Source organism: Aulonocara sp. 'chitande type north' Nkhata Bay, linkage group LG6 (assembly GCF_057382095.1).
Source record: "Aulonocara sp. 'chitande type north' Nkhata Bay isolate Kocher_YH1m ecotype deep benthic linkage group LG6, A_spYH_male_GT1.1, whole genome shotgun sequence".
Lineage (NCBI taxonomy): Eukaryota > Metazoa > Chordata > Actinopteri > Cichliformes > Cichlidae > Aulonocara > Aulonocara sp. 'chitande type north' Nkhata Bay.
Window position 1 is genome coordinate 40,710,492 of NC_141349.1, and position 17,600 is coordinate 40,728,091.

The 17,600-nt window shown below is 39.8% G+C and overlaps 1 protein-coding gene and 1 long non-coding RNA gene across 6 annotated transcripts in view; one reads left to right on the forward strand and one right to left on the reverse strand.

Annotated features, from left to right (window-relative positions):
* Positions 1-595: 595 nt before the first annotated feature.
* rptor (regulatory associated protein of MTOR, complex 1) overlaps positions 596-17,600 on the forward strand; it is a 209,372-nt gene continuing 192,367 nt past the window's right edge. For 3 of the 4 annotated variants that reach the window (XM_086296970.1, XM_086296971.1, XM_086296972.1), the window contains exons 1-2: positions 959-1,087; positions 2,620-2,794. In XM_086296970.1, coding sequence (XP_086153096.1) covers positions 2,627-2,794 — 168 coding nt within the window. In that variant the 5' untranslated portion in view covers positions 959-1,087; positions 2,620-2,626. Of the gene's footprint in view, positions 771-958; positions 1,088-2,616; positions 2,795-17,600 lie in introns of those variants that run through there. The other variant, XM_086296973.1, reaches the window with a different exon arrangement.
* On the reverse strand, positions 6,509-10,516 carry LOC147328532 (uncharacterized). Of its 2 annotated transcripts, XR_015129954.1 has the most exons (4): positions 9,753-10,516; positions 9,242-9,394; positions 8,795-8,882; positions 6,509-8,198 (listed from the first exon to the last, which is right to left on the reverse strand). It is a non-coding gene; the product is annotated as an uncharacterized LOC147328532 (long non-coding RNA). The 2 variants fall into 2 exon arrangements; XR_015129955.1 differs by lacking the exon at positions 8,795-8,882.

The following is a 17,600-nucleotide window of genomic DNA, read 5'->3' on the forward strand; positions in this document are numbered from 1 at the left end:
AATTTGTTACTACAAACTACATTAAACGGGTAGTTGGAAAAAATATGTTGGGGGGGGGGGGAAGTCCTTGTTTCCAGACCTCCGTTCTCATTTTAAAAATAACAAAGCACCTTTTCTTAAATAATGAGATTTGTTTTCTCAAATGACGTTGTAAAGCACTTTGTCAAGCTGAAGTTTTTCTTTATTTCTTTGACCTTTACTGTAAATTGAAGACGCAGAACATAAAGTTCAATACTTGTAAAAAAATACTACAATTAAATTCAAGGGAAAAATGTCAGGAGAAGAAAGAAAACCAAAACCATAATAACCTCGTTTTCTTAATTCCAAAGCACCTTTTCCTAAACAGAGGAACTTCCTCCAAAGGAAGCAGCAAAGCAAACCACATTGTCAAGCTGAAGTAATCTGGTGACAGAGCAACATACGGGAGGAAAAAGTCATAAAAAATTCTATGTAAGAAATAAAATTTAAGATTTAAGAAAAAAAACCCACAAAAAATGGCCATTATCATTTTAAAAAAGTATTTACAAAATCGTAAATGCTTTTTGGAGGCTGCCGTGAGTACGTGTGTTTATATTTTGGTGAGTGACGCCAGGAACAACAGCTGTGACGTTTCACGACAGCTTCGCCGCCCCAACAGTGCATTCTGGGTTCAACTCAAGATGGCTGCGCCCTTGCAGAAGTGCTGAAGAAGTGCCTCTTCGGAGAAATTCCCGGAATTATTTGAGATTTCCTCGAAGACCGTCGCTCGGAGCCGACTACCAGGGCCGCTGGTACGTAGAAGGAGTCCACGCGAGCCCAGTCATTGATAAGTGCGGCCGCCGTTACGTGTGGCTGTGGCAGACTGTCCGTGTGAAGATGGGCCTCGCCTGCAGCCCCTTCCCATAGCGAAGAGCCGTGGGGAGAGGAGCCGCAGATTCCCCTGCAAACACGCGCCCGTGCAGCTCGGATTTGACGGCTTTGACTTACTCTACAGGCTCTGGACGCTGCCCTACAATTTGCTGACCAGGATTGTGTGTGCGACCGTGTCTGTCATTGTCCGGAGAAGGAGAGCTTCCACAGCCCGGGCTGATAATCCCACCGCACCAAGGTCTGCACCTGCACGCTTCGCTGACACTCTAGGTGCCTTTTCTGCACATTTGATCGGTCTCCTTATCTCTGTCACGCGTGTGTGGTTCAGAGACTCGCTTTAAAAAGGCTTTAAGTGAATATTACTGGCCTCGGTGCAGTCTGACACCTGACAGCAGAGCTGTTACATTAGCCGCGCTAGTTTAGCTTAGCTAGCTGGACTGGACTGAGCCTGCTGCTCGCCAGCATCCGTGCAGCCAAGTTTAACACAGCTGGGCCGTTTTAGCACGAATGCAGAGGCAGTAAAGATAAAAACCCATCGACCTCCTGTCCCGTGGCTCCAGCTGTAGAGCTGAAACATCTCTACAGCTGTTGCTTTGCTACAGAGTCAGGCAGCTAGCCTGTTCAAATAAAGTGGAGGAAGCCAGATGTGAGTGTGTTTGGTTTCAGTTGCTGTTGTGGGTTTCATTCAAACAGGATTCACAGCAGCAGATTCACACGGCATAAAAATGACTCATAACCACCATCCCATGACTTAAAGGGCATAAAGTGGAAAAGTCAGCTGCCAGTGTTGATAATCAGATTATTATCTGAGTGTAGAAACAGTCTGCTTGGTATAGCCCATAACAACAGTACAAGGAGGGATGGAGCTGTTCTTACTTTATCGGACAGTAGCAGGTACTCTGGCTTCTTCCCACAATGCTTGTTAAGTGTTTTAGTAATTATAAATTGACTGTGTTACCCCTGCTTTCTAATGCCAGCTTGGATAAACCCTCACCAATCCTGTATAGGAAGCATTTAAGAGGACGGAACTTTATCAGATGATTGGTGATCCATATTGACAAAGCAGACTTTGGCCCAAAAGAAATGGCTTGTATCTGTGATGATAGCATGGCCAAGAGGGACAAACATATGCAATAATGTACAAACAGGGGCGGCTGCCTCTCAGGTCACGTCTTCATCCTGTAGAACTTCAACAGCTGCACAAAGAGACGTGGATCGAAGTCATGATGCTTAATTTTTTTATACTTGTGCTAAGATAATATAATGAAACGTTTTATTACTGAAAAAGGAAGCAAAAGTTCTTTTACATGTTGTTTAAACACTGAAGACGTTTGAATGAATAAATTCATCTAAATCTGGATCTAAGTCTCGAGCTCTCTGAACAGGCCTCCTGCAGTTATCTGACAGTGCGCTTTTATTGCTGTTTAAATTTTCCTATGAATATCTCAGTTGGTAATCAAAAATGTATTTAGGATTGCTTACATCTATTGTGTATATATTCTGTTTTTACTTTCTTTATTATTTATCATCCATTACTTAATAAAATAGCTGCACAGTAGCACATTTGGCTGCATCTGGACTGGAAATGTCTCCAAATTATGTTTTAAGATTTTTATTTATTTATTTTTGAGACTAATGTCAATATCGACTATATGCAGCAATTAAATGGCTAAAGTGAGCCTGCCAATCTTTTTGTGGATACCCAGTAGCTACAGCCAAAGACACTTCAAAATCAAACCAGTGACATTAACATGAGCGCTCTCCCAGCAGGGCCCTGATGAAAATGGACTCAGACTTGCTTCATTCACCGGCTGTGGGCCTCGCTGAGGAAGAGGAGGCCGATATGAATGACTGGAAACTTCCCTTGGCCTTCATGAAGAAGAGGCACTCAGAGAAGATTGAGGGCTCCAAGGCCCTGGCGCAGAGCTGGCGGATGAAGGACAGGGTAATTTCTCTTCTCATCCATGTACAGGAGTAAATCAAGAGCCTGAGGATGTTTCCTGTGTGAGCTCTGCTTTGAGGTCACAGAGGCTGTTTTTCCTTTTATCTCAGCTTATAGCGACTTGTATAGCTGCATTTTCATGCTCATATATCTGATGGGACTGTTAGTTTTAAGCAGGAACCAATAAAACAGGAAATCTAAGATTGTTGATTTAATTTAATGAGTTTTGATGCTTTAGATGTAGCTTTAGAAAGACTGTTATTTTTAAAAGATAAATATTATAGTATGTTTTTTTTTTTTCCCCCTCTAATCAGCAGTTCCCACAAAAAGATCAAACTCTGATATCATCTTTCATGTAACGTATTGATTGAGCATTAATTTTTATCCTAGAAGGATTTCTTGTGGTTTGTAACTACAGCAGAAAATTCCTGCTTTATAGGACAGGGTGGGTCAAATGGTTATCCACGGGGTCAGTTCTCAAAAATTCAACTCATTAAAAAGACAAATCAAATTCCTTGATGCTACATGCTGTGCTTCAAGAGCTTATCAGTCTTTAAACAGCAGCAAATCACTGGCTACCCTCGTCTCTATTACTCTGCCAATTCATTTCATTCTGCTTGATTACCAGCTACCAATGCTACGCTTTCAGGGGGAACCTAAAAGGGTTTCCCACATGAATGGTCACCGTGTGTTTCAGCTCCCATAAAGCTGCCGTTTGATCCACTGCAGTGCTACCAACCTGATTATTTTATCGCCTCACGGCTACAGAGCACTGCCATTATAATGATGGCAAATGTCACTTAGTTGTACATAACCCTCAGAAACTCTGCACCGATTGTAGAAATTCACCCAGATGAAAATTTAAAACTTCGCTGCTGTTAGGACATGAGTTGAATTACTCCGCAGTGCCCGCTGAGGTGTCAAGCTGCAGGGAAATGAAGGCATCATTAAATGTGGAGCTGCTATTGATTTAAAAGAGGTAATATGGGCTAGCTGAAATGGACATTCCTATCAGGAAGTCATGCTAAATCAACCGTGTTAAATCTTTCATTGCTCAGAGCATTTTCAGGCCCTCCGTCCTCATTTGTAAACTTGGAAGAAGAATGTGTCCTTTCACATGTCTGGGCTACGAGAGCTTTATTTGTGTGTCTTATGCAGAACAGAATTTAGCTTTGAATTTGACTGTAGCCTGGGGATTGGGGAATTCAGAATGCATTTGAATGTTTTTTTTTTTTTATTTTCTGAAAAACATGATTAAGATATCAATGTCGATTGTACGCAGTATGTGAAAGGTGGTTGAAGCCATTTTGAAGTCATCTTCTGGTTCGTAGATTGGTTGTCCATTTTTGTTTCCTTTTGAGCAAGAAGTGACCGTATGTAGATGAGACAGCAAGTACTAAGTTGCTGGCTCAGCCTAGATACACAGATACCTGCTAATTAGTTTTTAAATCATCAGTTCTAGAAGAACCACTATTTAATCAACTGAAGTGGAACAGCAGATTGCTTGGAAGCTTTGTACCACATGGAATCCCATGTTATTTGTCAGATAATTTCATTAAACATACTCTGGGCACAACGGCACAGTTATGGTTGAGAGGTCAGTGACTCTGGTTAGGTGAGGTGAATCCTAGCAGATGCTCACTGGCGACCTACTGAAAAAAACTGTTGTAATTGTCTCCATGTAGGTTGTAACAATTTTGTAACAATTTTTATAACTTGATACTGAACCATGTATTTAATGCTGTAAAGTTGTGTTAATATGGGAGTCTAGGCAGATTGGCTCACTTTTGGACCAGGCCTCAAGTGGCCATTAGTAGAATTGCAATTTCTGGCAGTTGGCGTCAGGTCAGTGAAGGTGAAGCATAGCAGGCAGCTATCAACTACACCCGCCTGTGTCGGCACTCGCAGAGCACACTCAAAGCACACGCAAAACTGAAATTCGTGTGTGTCAGAAATCGTAATCTTGTCAGAAGTGACATGAACATGAATGCTAACATTTTAAAAGGCAGCAGAAACAGCAAATCCTCTGCTGTGGACACATTGAGAAAACGTGGTGTTGAATACACCACCATTTCTATTATAATAAAAATAAATAAAAAGGTCCAGCGCAGCGAGACCGGACGGACACCTAACTTTAAGTCCTGCTGCTGATTGCTGCTAGTGTACATTAGCCAGTTTTGTTTAATTCTGTTTATTTTTCTGATCTTAGAGCAGAATCATAAAGGACACAGATGAGGCTGTAGTGCTTCTTAGGTTCATTTTACCAGTGAGTTTTGCATTCGTCAGAATTTTTATCTAGTTGATTGATGATGATGATGGTGATGGAGTTCTGATAATGTGGAGTGCTTTAGTAGAAACCCTTTAATGACATGAAGGTTTAGACCTGCAGCTTCACATACTTTCACCTCTGGTAGTTGAGACCACATGTAGTGCTTTGGCTGATTTAAGGTGACTGACAGTATCGATAGGAGTTTGCTTAGAGAACAAGTTGGTCAGCAAAAAGTTAAGGCTGGCAAAAGAGGCATGCCGTGAGAAGGCTTTTAAAAAAACTCTTTCTGCACTTTGGGGAAGAAAGTTCATGATTTAGTTCAATTTTAATAACATTGTGTTAAATGTCTGGGCATTTTACATCTTAAAATCAAGACCAAAGCGTATTATAGAGAAGAAAAAGGCAAATGACTCTAACAGAGGTCAGTCAGAGGTCTTGTTCTGTGAGACACATTGAGTTGACTCGGTATGGTGACAGGTAACCTGCACTATTACTAGGCTTATTGGTTCAAATTGTGTGTTTAGTCCGCTGTTGGTTCAGTCACAGCTTTTGAGTCATCTGTGTGTTTGCAGTCATCTGCAGCCACTCGGAGCAAAGCAGGATTGTGTGTACAGCTGCTGAACCTACCAAGTAGAATCACGATAACAGCTATCAGATATCCTGTAAGAACGCTTGTACAGTACAGGGCAAAGTCAGGTGACGAGCAGCTGACTTTAACTAATAAAGCGCCATGTCATTTTTGATCAGAAAGCATGTCGTGGTAGTAGTTAGGTTGGTGGAAGGATCACATTTCTTTTATCGAGCTGTCAGACCTGAAGTCGAGCATTTAGTCTGACTGAGCGTTAATGAGCGGGGTTAGGTTTGCAGTGATTTTTTTTTCTTTCTTTTTTTTCAGGGGTTTGATTGACTCCCATCGATAAACTGAAAAACCTAAACTAGTGCTGTCAGCACTTTCATATCTATTTTTGTCCCTCCCCTCCCCCACAGTGAACAGAGAGCATGAAACCTTTATCTTGATGGCACAAAAACCTGAACATCCACCTGTAGAGATAATGGATTGCAGTGCAGGGCGTTATTGATTCTCAGGATGTACACTTTATTTTTAGCCCAATAGTTTCCAAACATCAGCTGACACTGACCATTTTAACAGATGTCACACTTGGTATGACTGTATTAAGAATCAGCATTTTAAACAAAATAGTGCTTCATATTTGCCTTGATTAGCTTTCAAGTGACTGAATAGTTGTTACGCTAGCTTTAGCTTGCAGTGTCTGCACTCATTTATTTTTGAGAACCTTCTAAAGGCTCGAGCCATCTTTGGCTTTGCATGGAGTTTTTGTGTTCTTGGGCTTTTTTTTCTTGTTTCATACTACCAGTCTTCTAAAATCATTAGCAGCTGGCTCCATTTTGGATTCACATACAATTCTCTAATTTATTAAGTTGCACTATTAATCAATTAATTGACTTTTTTTTTTTTATTAGTAAAGACCACAAAATATTCCCAGTACCTCTGGGGTTTTCAAAGTGTGCAGAGCCACAGAAGATGGGATGAGTACCATCAGGTGAAAAATATGAAGTGGGGATGATTTAAAAACAGAATGATGATGCTGCACTGAAAAAAATATGTTGTTGGATTTACTTAATTCAATGGTGGACATTTGTTGCACACAGATGTTTTGCTTTGGCAGCAACTTAAACAATTGAGTTAAATTAACACAATTTATTCATGTTCAATAAACCTGTGCAATTTGTGTTGATAAAATGTGACTTAAACATGTTTTGATGAAGTAATTTGAGCTCTTGAAATATTTTAATCCTTCACAATTTTCTCACTTTATCCCAACACCATTCAATAACTTTTACCCAATACTACTTGGTCACTTAAATGCTACATGTTATCTTCAAATTACATTTTGCTATTATATTCTAGCATCAAATACACAATTTTCAAATGGAGGCCTTATAACAGATTGTATTGTTCTCTTCCAAGATGGTTGCTGGCATCCACCAGTAACCTTTAAAAACAACATGTCTAATTTCACTGCATTGACAGTAGGTAAAGAATTAAACTGACATTACTCCTCTACTGAATCTACATAAATCAACAGTTAAATAATGTCAGTTCTTCCGTGTTCTCTGGAATCAATCACAGCAAAGAAATTAGACTGTTTCTTTTGAAAAATGTTGGGAAAGAACAAATCAAAACATTCTATTTAAGGCCTCTGACATCAAGATTCAGTTAAACAACAATTATAACTAAACAATTTGAGGTAGTGTTAGTTTCCATTAACATTAAATTAGGTTACTGAATTGGCAAACACCTTCCTATTAACATTACCCATTTTACCCCAATAACTAAAGAAATTAGCACCTGCAGGTCAAAACCTTTATTCAAGAGATGCAAAAATAACATTGATACAGTGACTGTCAAAAATTACAGCACTGATCATACTGTGACATCTTGGTTCAAAACAGCACACTTAGAAATATTCAACGTTCCTTACTTCAACTGAATGAAACTGAAAATACCATTTCACACGGCCCATATGGGATATTTAGACTGCATAACTGTTCACGCTACATCTCTTCACTAGTAAAAGAAAGAAAAAAATACAAAGAGAAATTTAAAAATGCTGCCAAAATGCTGTACAGAGCAAAAGGAAAAACAAACAACAACAAAAAACGGCTCGTCCTCATGGCAGTTGCAGAGTATATAAAAATGAACCCTGCGATCTGTTCCTGGAATTGAGCTTCAAAAATGCAGCAGAACAAGTGTGAGATTTAAATGTCCTCTCACCTAGAGCTGATCAGCTTGCATGCATAACAGTGAGCTTTCCTTGCAGGAGTAGTTTTGTCTTAGTTGTGAGCTTTTCTTGAGAGCTGAGTTGCATCCAACTCCATTACCACCCTTTGAATCACCTCAAAAGTGTAGCAGAGTTGTGATGGGTAACTCATCTTGAAGGAATAAAAAAGGTCCAAACAGCATGGCTACTGCAAAGGTCACGTTATCCAGATCTTGAAGAACTACTATACCCTCGATGATGATGCCAACATCAGAAAAGTCATTGCCTGGTGCATCCTCTGGAGACAGATGTTCATTGTGGTTTTCTCAATCTGTGCAGTGGCCTCAGTCAAGTCCTGGTTAAACACAAAACATTTCTTTAAGATTCCCTTTTAAACTCATCTCTTTTGAATCTACCAGTTCTAATGTTAGAGTAATTTAAACCAATGCAAGCAACATAGTAAATAGCTATAGCCAAAGAGTTGCCTGCCATGCTGCCATTCATGGTCTAACAGAGTTTCTAAGACAGAGTGAAAAACATAATAATTTCAAATGCTTTACATTAGTTTTTGTTAGAAAGACTAACAAAAACCCATCAGAAATCCAGGTTATGTCACTCAGAAGATGTTAGAATTTAGACTTTCCCCACAATTTGGTTAGCTGTTGGTCAGTTGGTCTTTTTTTTTTTTTTTTCAAACAAAAGCTAATATAAATATTGGTGGGATTTTCCTTTGTTCACTAGAATGACAAATTTAAAGTTTTTTCACACTGATGTGACCCCTAATATAGGGGGGTGGGGCCTCAAGGGGGGGCGGCCGAGTTCACTACCAGGCCTCATGTGAACTTCAAATTATTAAAGAGGACTACTGGTCCTAACCAGTCCAATGAGGATCAAGTGGATAACTAAATGCATTTTTAAATGTTGCAAAGCCACAATCTACTCATAAAACACCATGAACTCCTGCACTAAGATGTTGCAATTGTCTTTCACACAGATGCGGAGCACTTTGATGAGACTCCCTTCGAGCATTAATGTCATCCTAAAGTATTATAACAAAGAAAACAGAGATTTGTGAACTTTTCAGTAGCACAGAAGAAAATGATCCCAGACAAAAACTTAAACCAGTCAACATGCAACACCAGCATCTACAAAGAAATATCAAAAGTTCCTGTTTGACATCAACTTTATGGATATATAGTTTCCAGAACATATATTTTAAAAAAAAAGATTTTTTCTCAGTGGGCCAGTAAATGCATAACGAAAATTATGGCATCCTTTCGGTGGAATCAGTACTCACGGGTAATAGTTGACTGTTTCAATGGATGCAGCATAAAAATCTTTTACTGACCTAATGCAATACATATACACTTTGTAGTTAAAGAATTTTAAAGTTCTTACTGTCATCATGGCAGCTACATCCTTTAGCTTTGTGCCCTGTTCCCCCGATCACTTTGCAAACACTTTCAGCAGACTGTCAGAGAAAAACTCAGCTCCGTCAGAAACCTTGACTGTAAAGGCATGGTTGGGATGCACTGGAATGCTGCATTTCATCTAAAATGACATAAAATTATTTTGAAATAACAGCAGGCACTGTGCTTGGTTAATCAGTAATGTTTTGTTGAATAAAAACTGTGTTTCCAGATCTTATGGGATTAAAAAAATCCAAAGATGTTTGTTTCTGATTTGCAACCCAAGAACCCACAAGTTACAACCTCATTTCAGTTCAAGTGTGCATTAATGCGAGTCCAGTAATCACCTTTCTGACAATACATACAGGTTAAACCTATGGCAGATTTTGGATTTCTCAGTTGTATTAATAGGGTGAGTATGCATGCACCTAATAATTATAAAAAACCTATTATAATTAAGTTACAGAAACCTTAAGCGAAAATAGTATATACTTTCTTACCATAACACCTTGAACCCACAATCCATCAGCTGACTCCTGGTGAAATGCAGAATAGAGGTCGTCTCTCAATGTGCAGCAAAAAAAAACAAAAACAAAAGGACAGCAGGTGAGGGCAGGAGGGGTAGGGATGTAAGCTAGCATAATGCCGCTGATGATATTAGCTAAAGCTGTTCAATGTCCAAAATCTCACTAACACCACGGTGCAGTAAATACACAATGTAACTGAAGAGTCAGTTGGCAAATCTATTCACACAGAAAACCAAATTATGTTATGAGTGCCTCGTAATTAGGTTTAATGTGATATTACGGCTCTTGTGCCAAAGACAAATTCAAATGAAAAAGCGCCAATTCTTTGACAACAGATAAAACAGCAAATAAGCTAACGGCTCTTTTTTAGCATGTTACATGGCGACACTCTAGACGTTTAACTACATTTGGCTGAAATATGGTAAACATTAATTCAAAAAATCAAGACATACCAAAAACGTAGAGTTGGCTGCTCGACTTGACTGAGATGGATGCATTTTTTTAAACCACGATCCAAAGCCCGCGAGATGAAATCACGCGTGGTTTCACGAGATTTAACGTTGCTATCTTATTGACTTACTTCACCTGAACATGATATGAACAATTTAATACACCCTTTCTGCATATCATGTAGTTTTTACACTATATAGTTACATTTATCTTTAAAACATGAGGCAATTGTGTTAAATACATGCAAGATGCTTACATAAATCCAAGAGATGGCCAGTCCCTTTTTTTCAGTGTGCTGTGCTAACCTTTAACAGGTTCTCCTTGAATTTTCTCAAATTGGGTGGATTACAGAGTACACACTTTTTTTGTTTTTGAAGTGGAGAGCCACTGAGTTTGATTGCAAGCTAAATGACACAATGGCTAAATATTTATTCTGGAACATCTGAATCTTTGATAATATTACTGAGTTAGTCATTTGCTTTGGTAAATTTTGTTGTTGAAAGGCAATTCTTTCACTCCAGGATTTCTTCAAAAACTTCCTTTCCTTAAATTCTCTCTTCCTTAAACACCTCATGTCACGACGCTGCCACCACTACACTGCAGGGATTTGACAGTTTGTGAGCTTTGCCCCGCTGCCTACCGTCCTTCCCAAAGAGACTTCTATTTTCTTTTGCATTTATATTAAAACATGTAATGGCATCAGGGCTTTAAATATTGTTTTGAATGATAGATAAACTGTCTCAAAGCAGCATGAAACTTGAGCTGTCATGCATGCACAGGAACTTTTCGCTTCCTACCTGTCATGCTTCACAATCCCTTGTTGAGCTGCAAGCGGTTTGACGTTAGACTGGTTGATGCAAACTTGTCCTCTTATAGTGTAACAGTTTCTTCGTAAACGCTGACGAAACCCTGCCCCGACTCGATAGCCTGTCTGTCACAGGAATGGCCTCATTGTGCTTGTTTTTAGGACTGGTTCAGGTTGTTGGGCATGAAGGCAGATCAGCATTAATTTTACAGCTAAACAGGATATGTACAGCATCATCAGCGGGTGGGTGAGAAGTTCATATCGACCCCTTTACACATCATTCTGGATACAGTGTTTAACAAACTTATTAGACTGCCTGTCATAAAAACAAGACGACAAATATTTTAGAAATCTGTCAAAAACTTGTGTAGAATCTAAAAAATATGGAAAATACATTTATACACCCAATTTCAGCCATCAGACTGCACTTTACAGAAGTCGCATTAGACGCATTAGTAGAAACAACACTTAATTTGATCCTATCTTGCCTGTCAGTTTCTGCATAAAGATGAAAAGGCCAAACCTTCCAGTGTTAAAAATGAAAAATATTGAACTCTATTTTGTAGGGCTGCACAATTAATTGTTAGAAAATCGCGATCTCGATTCATACTTATGTGCGATCTCATTTCCAAATGACAACGATTTAAAAAAAAAAAAAAAAGAAAAAAAAGAAAACGACGACGATTGTACCGCATTTTGATCCGGGACGTAATCTGCATGAAAACAAGCGCTCACTCTTCCTGCTCAACAAATGACAAGGGCGGAGCCTTATACCACGTGATACAGAAGCTGGCTGCTAAAATTAGCAGGGAAAAAACAACGGAGAGCACGTCAGGGATGACGAGAAAGTGACAGGAGAAAATCCGTCCCGGTCAACCACCCAAACATCAATAACGGGAACCTTATACAGCGCTTCCCTATACACGTCGAACTCCCGCAGGCACAAAGAAATTACGGAGACTATTACTTATCACCTGACCAAAGATATGGCTCCCATCAACACTGTGCAAAACAAGGGATTTAGGAAAATGATCAACACCCTAGACAAACACTACACAGTGCCGTCCCGCAACTATTTTTCTATTGTTGCACTACCTGCTCTATACACGCAGCGTCGAGCAACGGTGGAGACGGAATTTCAAGCAGTACAACATTTTGCGGCAACAACAAAACGTGAGACATTTGTTGTTTTTATGTTTATTTATTGTTTTTATCTTCAGTCTCAACTGTTACGAAGTTGATGTGCAGTTAATAAGTGCAATAAATATTTATACTGGAAAAGAAAATCGTGAGAGAATCGTGATCTCAATTCTAAGCCAAAAAAGCGTGATTCTCATTTTATGCAAAATCGTGCAGCCCTACTATTTTGCTCATAATGCAATACACTGTTAACACAGTGTAGGGAGGTAGTTTGATTTTGTACTTGTGCATTTTTATTTTCCCTTGTGTTTTTTTTATTACTGCTGATCAAAAGACAAAAGCAAAGCTACACCAGCTGGAAAGAGCTGGTTTCCCTGTCTTTCATGTAGTTTTCACATCTTATATCAAACCCAGAATGTGACTCGTCCTTCGACATGTCTGTGGACATCAGATTTTGGAGATACAAGTAAAGTGTGGCTTCATTTTTCACTGATTTTCCTCCATGATGGTGTGACAGCGTTTTAAAATTGTCAGCAATGAGTTTTTTGTTACTTTGTTGTAGTGACAAAAAATTGTTGTTGTAACATTTAGTCAAAGCAGAATATTGAATTGTTGTAGCAACTTTTCAAAAAAAAAAAAAGGCCTGAGGTTTGTTTTTTTTTCTTTTCTTTTCCCCGTCTAAGATTTTAATGGACTTATCGGGCAGTTTAGCGACCTTTTTGTTTTGGATTTACACATGGCTCAAGGCAATCTTTTCCTTTTTTCAGGACTCTGATCACCAAATTAAATGTGTTTTCTAGGAATTCATTATTATATGGCAGGGAGTATGGGAGTAATGCTTGGTTTTTATAGCTTTGTGGTTTGTATTGGTTGGTAAATGACCTATAACACACGTTTCTCTGACTATTGATCACACACATACGATTCAATTAAATATGTCTCCTTTCTTTCCCTGCTGGTTTCCAGACATGGTGCGTTTTTCAGCTTAACGATAATGAAATCAATAAGTCATCAATATCCAAGCTCATAACAATAATAATAATAATGTGGAAACAAGACAGGTGGGCTGTGCTGGTTTTACTTCTGCTTCATTAGTTGAATTCAATCAATGCGTGCAGTTCATTAGGGAGCATATAGACTTTTAGCTACCGAGCCATGAAAACAGAATGTATTTGCAAGGTGCTAAAAAGAATTGCACGCTAACGATTTTACGTTGATTAAAACAGCGACTTTGCTTAAATATCTGCAAATTCCATTAAACTGCTAGCTCCAAATTAAATACCAGTTGGTTAACAACGTCCCGACTTGTCAGGAGCAGAATATTAACGCTGTCAGGAAAGAACAGAAGTTTTGTTTTTTTTGATGAGGTTACACTCTTTTTTTTGACACTTCCAAGAAATTCAAAAACAGTATTGCATTGATATGAGTGCATCTCCATTCCACCATCTTGTGTTTCCTCTTTATGTTACTGTAATTAGTGCAGAGATAATGGTGATGTTTTCATTTGCCATGAAGACTGATGAACTGTATCAGTCATTCTCTTGTGGTTGAGATGGATGTAGAAGGTTTGGCAAGTAAACAGTGTGATGTGGGATATTGTCTTGGCTTTCTGTCTGGTAGGAAATAGCATCAGCCTTGTTCAATAGAACTAATGTCAAAATACCAAATAAGTTTAAACTATGCCAAAATCTTTTTTAGTGCTCTGAGTGCTGAAGTAGAGTAGAAAAGCGCTACATAAGCACCAGATCACTTTTTACACATAAATGCAGCTATCCGGTCTTTAAGTGATGATATGATGAATCCTGCTTCCGGGTCCAAACTACTCTGCGTTTAATAAGGTTGTTGTGATTTTAACTTGTTTCAATGCTTTGTGTCTTGTTCTATTTAATCTCAACTCAGTGATCCCGCAGTGTTCGTTTGACTTTAGGACCTGAAGCGTAGTTTGGGCCCAGACACGGCTAGTGACGTCAGTAGGGATGGGTACCGGTATCCAGTGCCGTTATGGCAAACAGTAGTAACCAGAAAAGCAGCGCACATTTTGGTGCTTTATTTCGGTGCTTTTTTTCCTGAGATGTCATACACTTTGGATTCTAGCCAATCATTTTACCTTTGCAAGGATAGTAGGCGGGCCCAGGTACGTACGTTCTTTTAGAGCAGAGCTACAGATTAAAAATGCCCAAAGCGAAGCGGTCAAAAGTCTGGCTGTACTTCACAGCAAAAGATGCAAACTCAGCAGCCTGCAACAAGAAGAAGAAAGAAGAAGGTGTACTTTATTGGTCCCCGTGGGGAAAATCCCTCTCTGCATTTAACCCATTCACTCAGTGAAGCAGTGGGCAGCCACTGGGCGCCCGGGGAGCAGTGTGTAGGGACGGTACCTTGCTCAGGGGTACCTCAGGGGAATCGAACCCCCGACCTTCCGATCATGGGGCCACCACTCTACCTACTGAGCTATCCCTGCCCTAGTGCTTTAAGGTGATACCGTGCAAAAGAGGTGACACCTCGAATCTGATGAAACACCTGGTGACGTATAGCATTTTGTTAAAAGCCGAGAAATTCGCCCTACTTGATAGCTTGCTGCGAGACCTCACATCGAGCACATCTACTGCGGGTGGGTTGCCTGTTATCGGACCCGGAGTTAGCAACATCCCCCAAAAACCCAAAGAGTAGAGTCCTGGCCCCTAGCCCTGCCAGTGTAGCAGAAATGATGAGGATGATGATGGCAGCAGCAGCCATTCTTCTCTGCGTGAGTAGCTTAATGTTGTTCGTGTGTAATTTACGTTGAGTAGGCTAACCACGTTATTACATTAATGCACGTAAGGTGAACTAGCAAACACCGTCGTAGTTACATGCGGCTGTCTTCTTGTTTGATGGCAGATACTCCCTTCACCCTGGCCAAAAAGGCTAAAATGACCAAAATATAAAGTGGAAAACAGCTAAAAATGAGAGGTTTTTGGACAAAGTTTGTATTTTTTCCATTGTTTAAGCACTGCTTCCAGCCAAGAGTGATGCCATAAATCCCCTATAGCTGCAAAAAAGGCTAACATTCTTATCTTTTTACAAAAAAAAGCTAAAAATGAGAGGTTTTTGGACAAAGTTTATATTTTTTCCATTGTTTAAGCACTGCTTCCAGCCAAGAGTGATGCCATAAATCCCCTATAGCTGCAAAAAAGGCTAACATTCTTATCTTTTTACAAAAAAAAAGCTAAAAATGAGAGGTTTTTGGACAAAGTTTGTATTTTTTCCATTGTTTAAGCACTGCTTCCAGCCAAGAGTGATGCCATAAATCCCCTATAGCTGCAAAAAAGGCTAACATTCTTATCTTTTTTACAAAAAAACAGCTAAACATGAGAGTGTGTGTGACAGTTGTTTTTTTTCCTACATGTTTCCAGCTATTTCTTTAGCTTCTATTTTTCAACCTGGCTCAAAGTGCAAATAAAACATGACAAGAGAAACCCCACTAATGACTAGACACACACATGTAATTGGAGACGGCCATTTACAACATTAGCATAGGGTACTAGACAGGGTGGACCTTGGGCAGGTTGTCGGTATTTCAGAGGGCGACTTGGTGATTGTTTAAATGGTCCGACTTTGTCCTAACGGGCAACTTAACTTTTCCAATCTCATACTTTCACTATTTGACCGTAATCTCTGTAAATAGACGTCTCCATATGAATATGTAGTCCCAATTCTATTGGTCAATCATGTTTGCCACAGTACTGGTTGCATTGACATATGTCATGTAGGTGAAAAATGTCTAGCAACACACCACCAACCAAAAATGTTATAAAATGGCAAATTGTGTGAAGTAAATGTTATTGTCAAATGTGGATTGTGAAGGTCAATGCGAAATTTTTTGTGTGACTTTCTTTGTGACTGTTAGGAAAAGAACTCCATAATTTACATTATAACTAGCATCTACACATGTGGTGTTCTTCAAGCTGTGTAAACGGGATGACGGCTCGGTTATCGGGTCTCCAACTGTCTGTGTCCGCAACAGAGTAGAATCGAGGCCTTACTCTTTCTATTTGGTTCTATTCACTCGGTGTGAAACCTAGCCCTGTTTAGATGATCACAAAGCTGATATACTGGCAGGAATGGAAGAAATGTGCACATGAAGCCAACACTGTTGCCTCACAGCGGGAACGTCCTCTTTTTGAATCTATCAATTGGCCGTGTGGAGTTTGCATGTTCTCCCTATGTCTCTGCGAGTTCCCTGCAGGTACTCCGGCTTCTTCTCACAGTCCAGAGACACACAGTTAGTGGGATTAGGTTAATTGGTGATTCTAACTTGGCTGTAGGTGTGAATGGTTGTCTCTCTGTGTTAGCCCTGTGAAAAACTCGCAATCTGTCCAGCGTGTACCCTGCCTCTTGTCCTCTGGCAGCTGGAATAGGCTCCAACCCCCCCTGCGACACTGAATTGAATAAGTGGAAGAAAATGGATTGATGGCACATGAAGCTCTTCCTCAATAGCTCTCAGTAGCTCGCTCTCTTTTGAGTTTTTATGGCAGCTATGCTGGTTTCTCCTGGTCCTATACTGTCTTATCCTTTCCATAAACTGCTGCTTTCTCGGCCCCAGTCAAGTCATTCAGTGACAGTGAGGGGAAATAAAACGACAACTTCTAAAGAGTGTTTAGATGCTTTTCTATTATCTCTCACTGTGCAGCATTGTTGAAATTTGCTTGCCATTTTGGAGTGAGTGGGAACATGCCAAAGGATGGCACTTTCTAGATGTTATTGCCAGAGGTGCACCTTTTGAACAAAATCCATTTTGTCTGTGCTTGTGAGTAGGTTTTCATTTTGGCCTTGCATTTATGTGTTCAGTTCATTCATATGCTGAAATATATCTAGCATTTGTGCCGGCCTTTGCACACCACTCATAACTTGAAACAGCTTTGCATCATCGCACCCGTCATCAGTCAAAAACGCTGTTGGTCAAACACAAGTCGGTACTTTGCTGCGCCACAGCCAGTTCTTAAGGAGCAACAAGTGTGCAAATCATCAAACACAGACACTCGCCTCGTGGGGCAAGATCCAGCACTGGATCTCTTTCTCTCTGCTAACGAAGCCTTTGCTATGTCGTCCACGACTGCTCATACAGACGTTCTCCATGCTCAAGACATTCTGATATGAGCTGATATTTTTTTGTTTTTGAGATTTGGCTTCAAATTCGCTACTAAGCAGCTTGCTTTTAGAGCTCTGGGAGACCTTTTCTCATTTAAGTTACCTGTTTCTTAGTGTTTTCTTTGAAGTTGAAGAAAATAGTCCTCGTTTTTGTTTTGAAGTAGCAGATGTTTAGCTTACAGATTGCATTTAAGCTTTTCTCTGCACACTAAGCATAACAGAGTTGGTGCAGCTGGATCTCCAGTGAAAGGAAACCCAGACAAACAACGCTCGCTGGATTGCCTCGAGCTCACAGTTTTTGC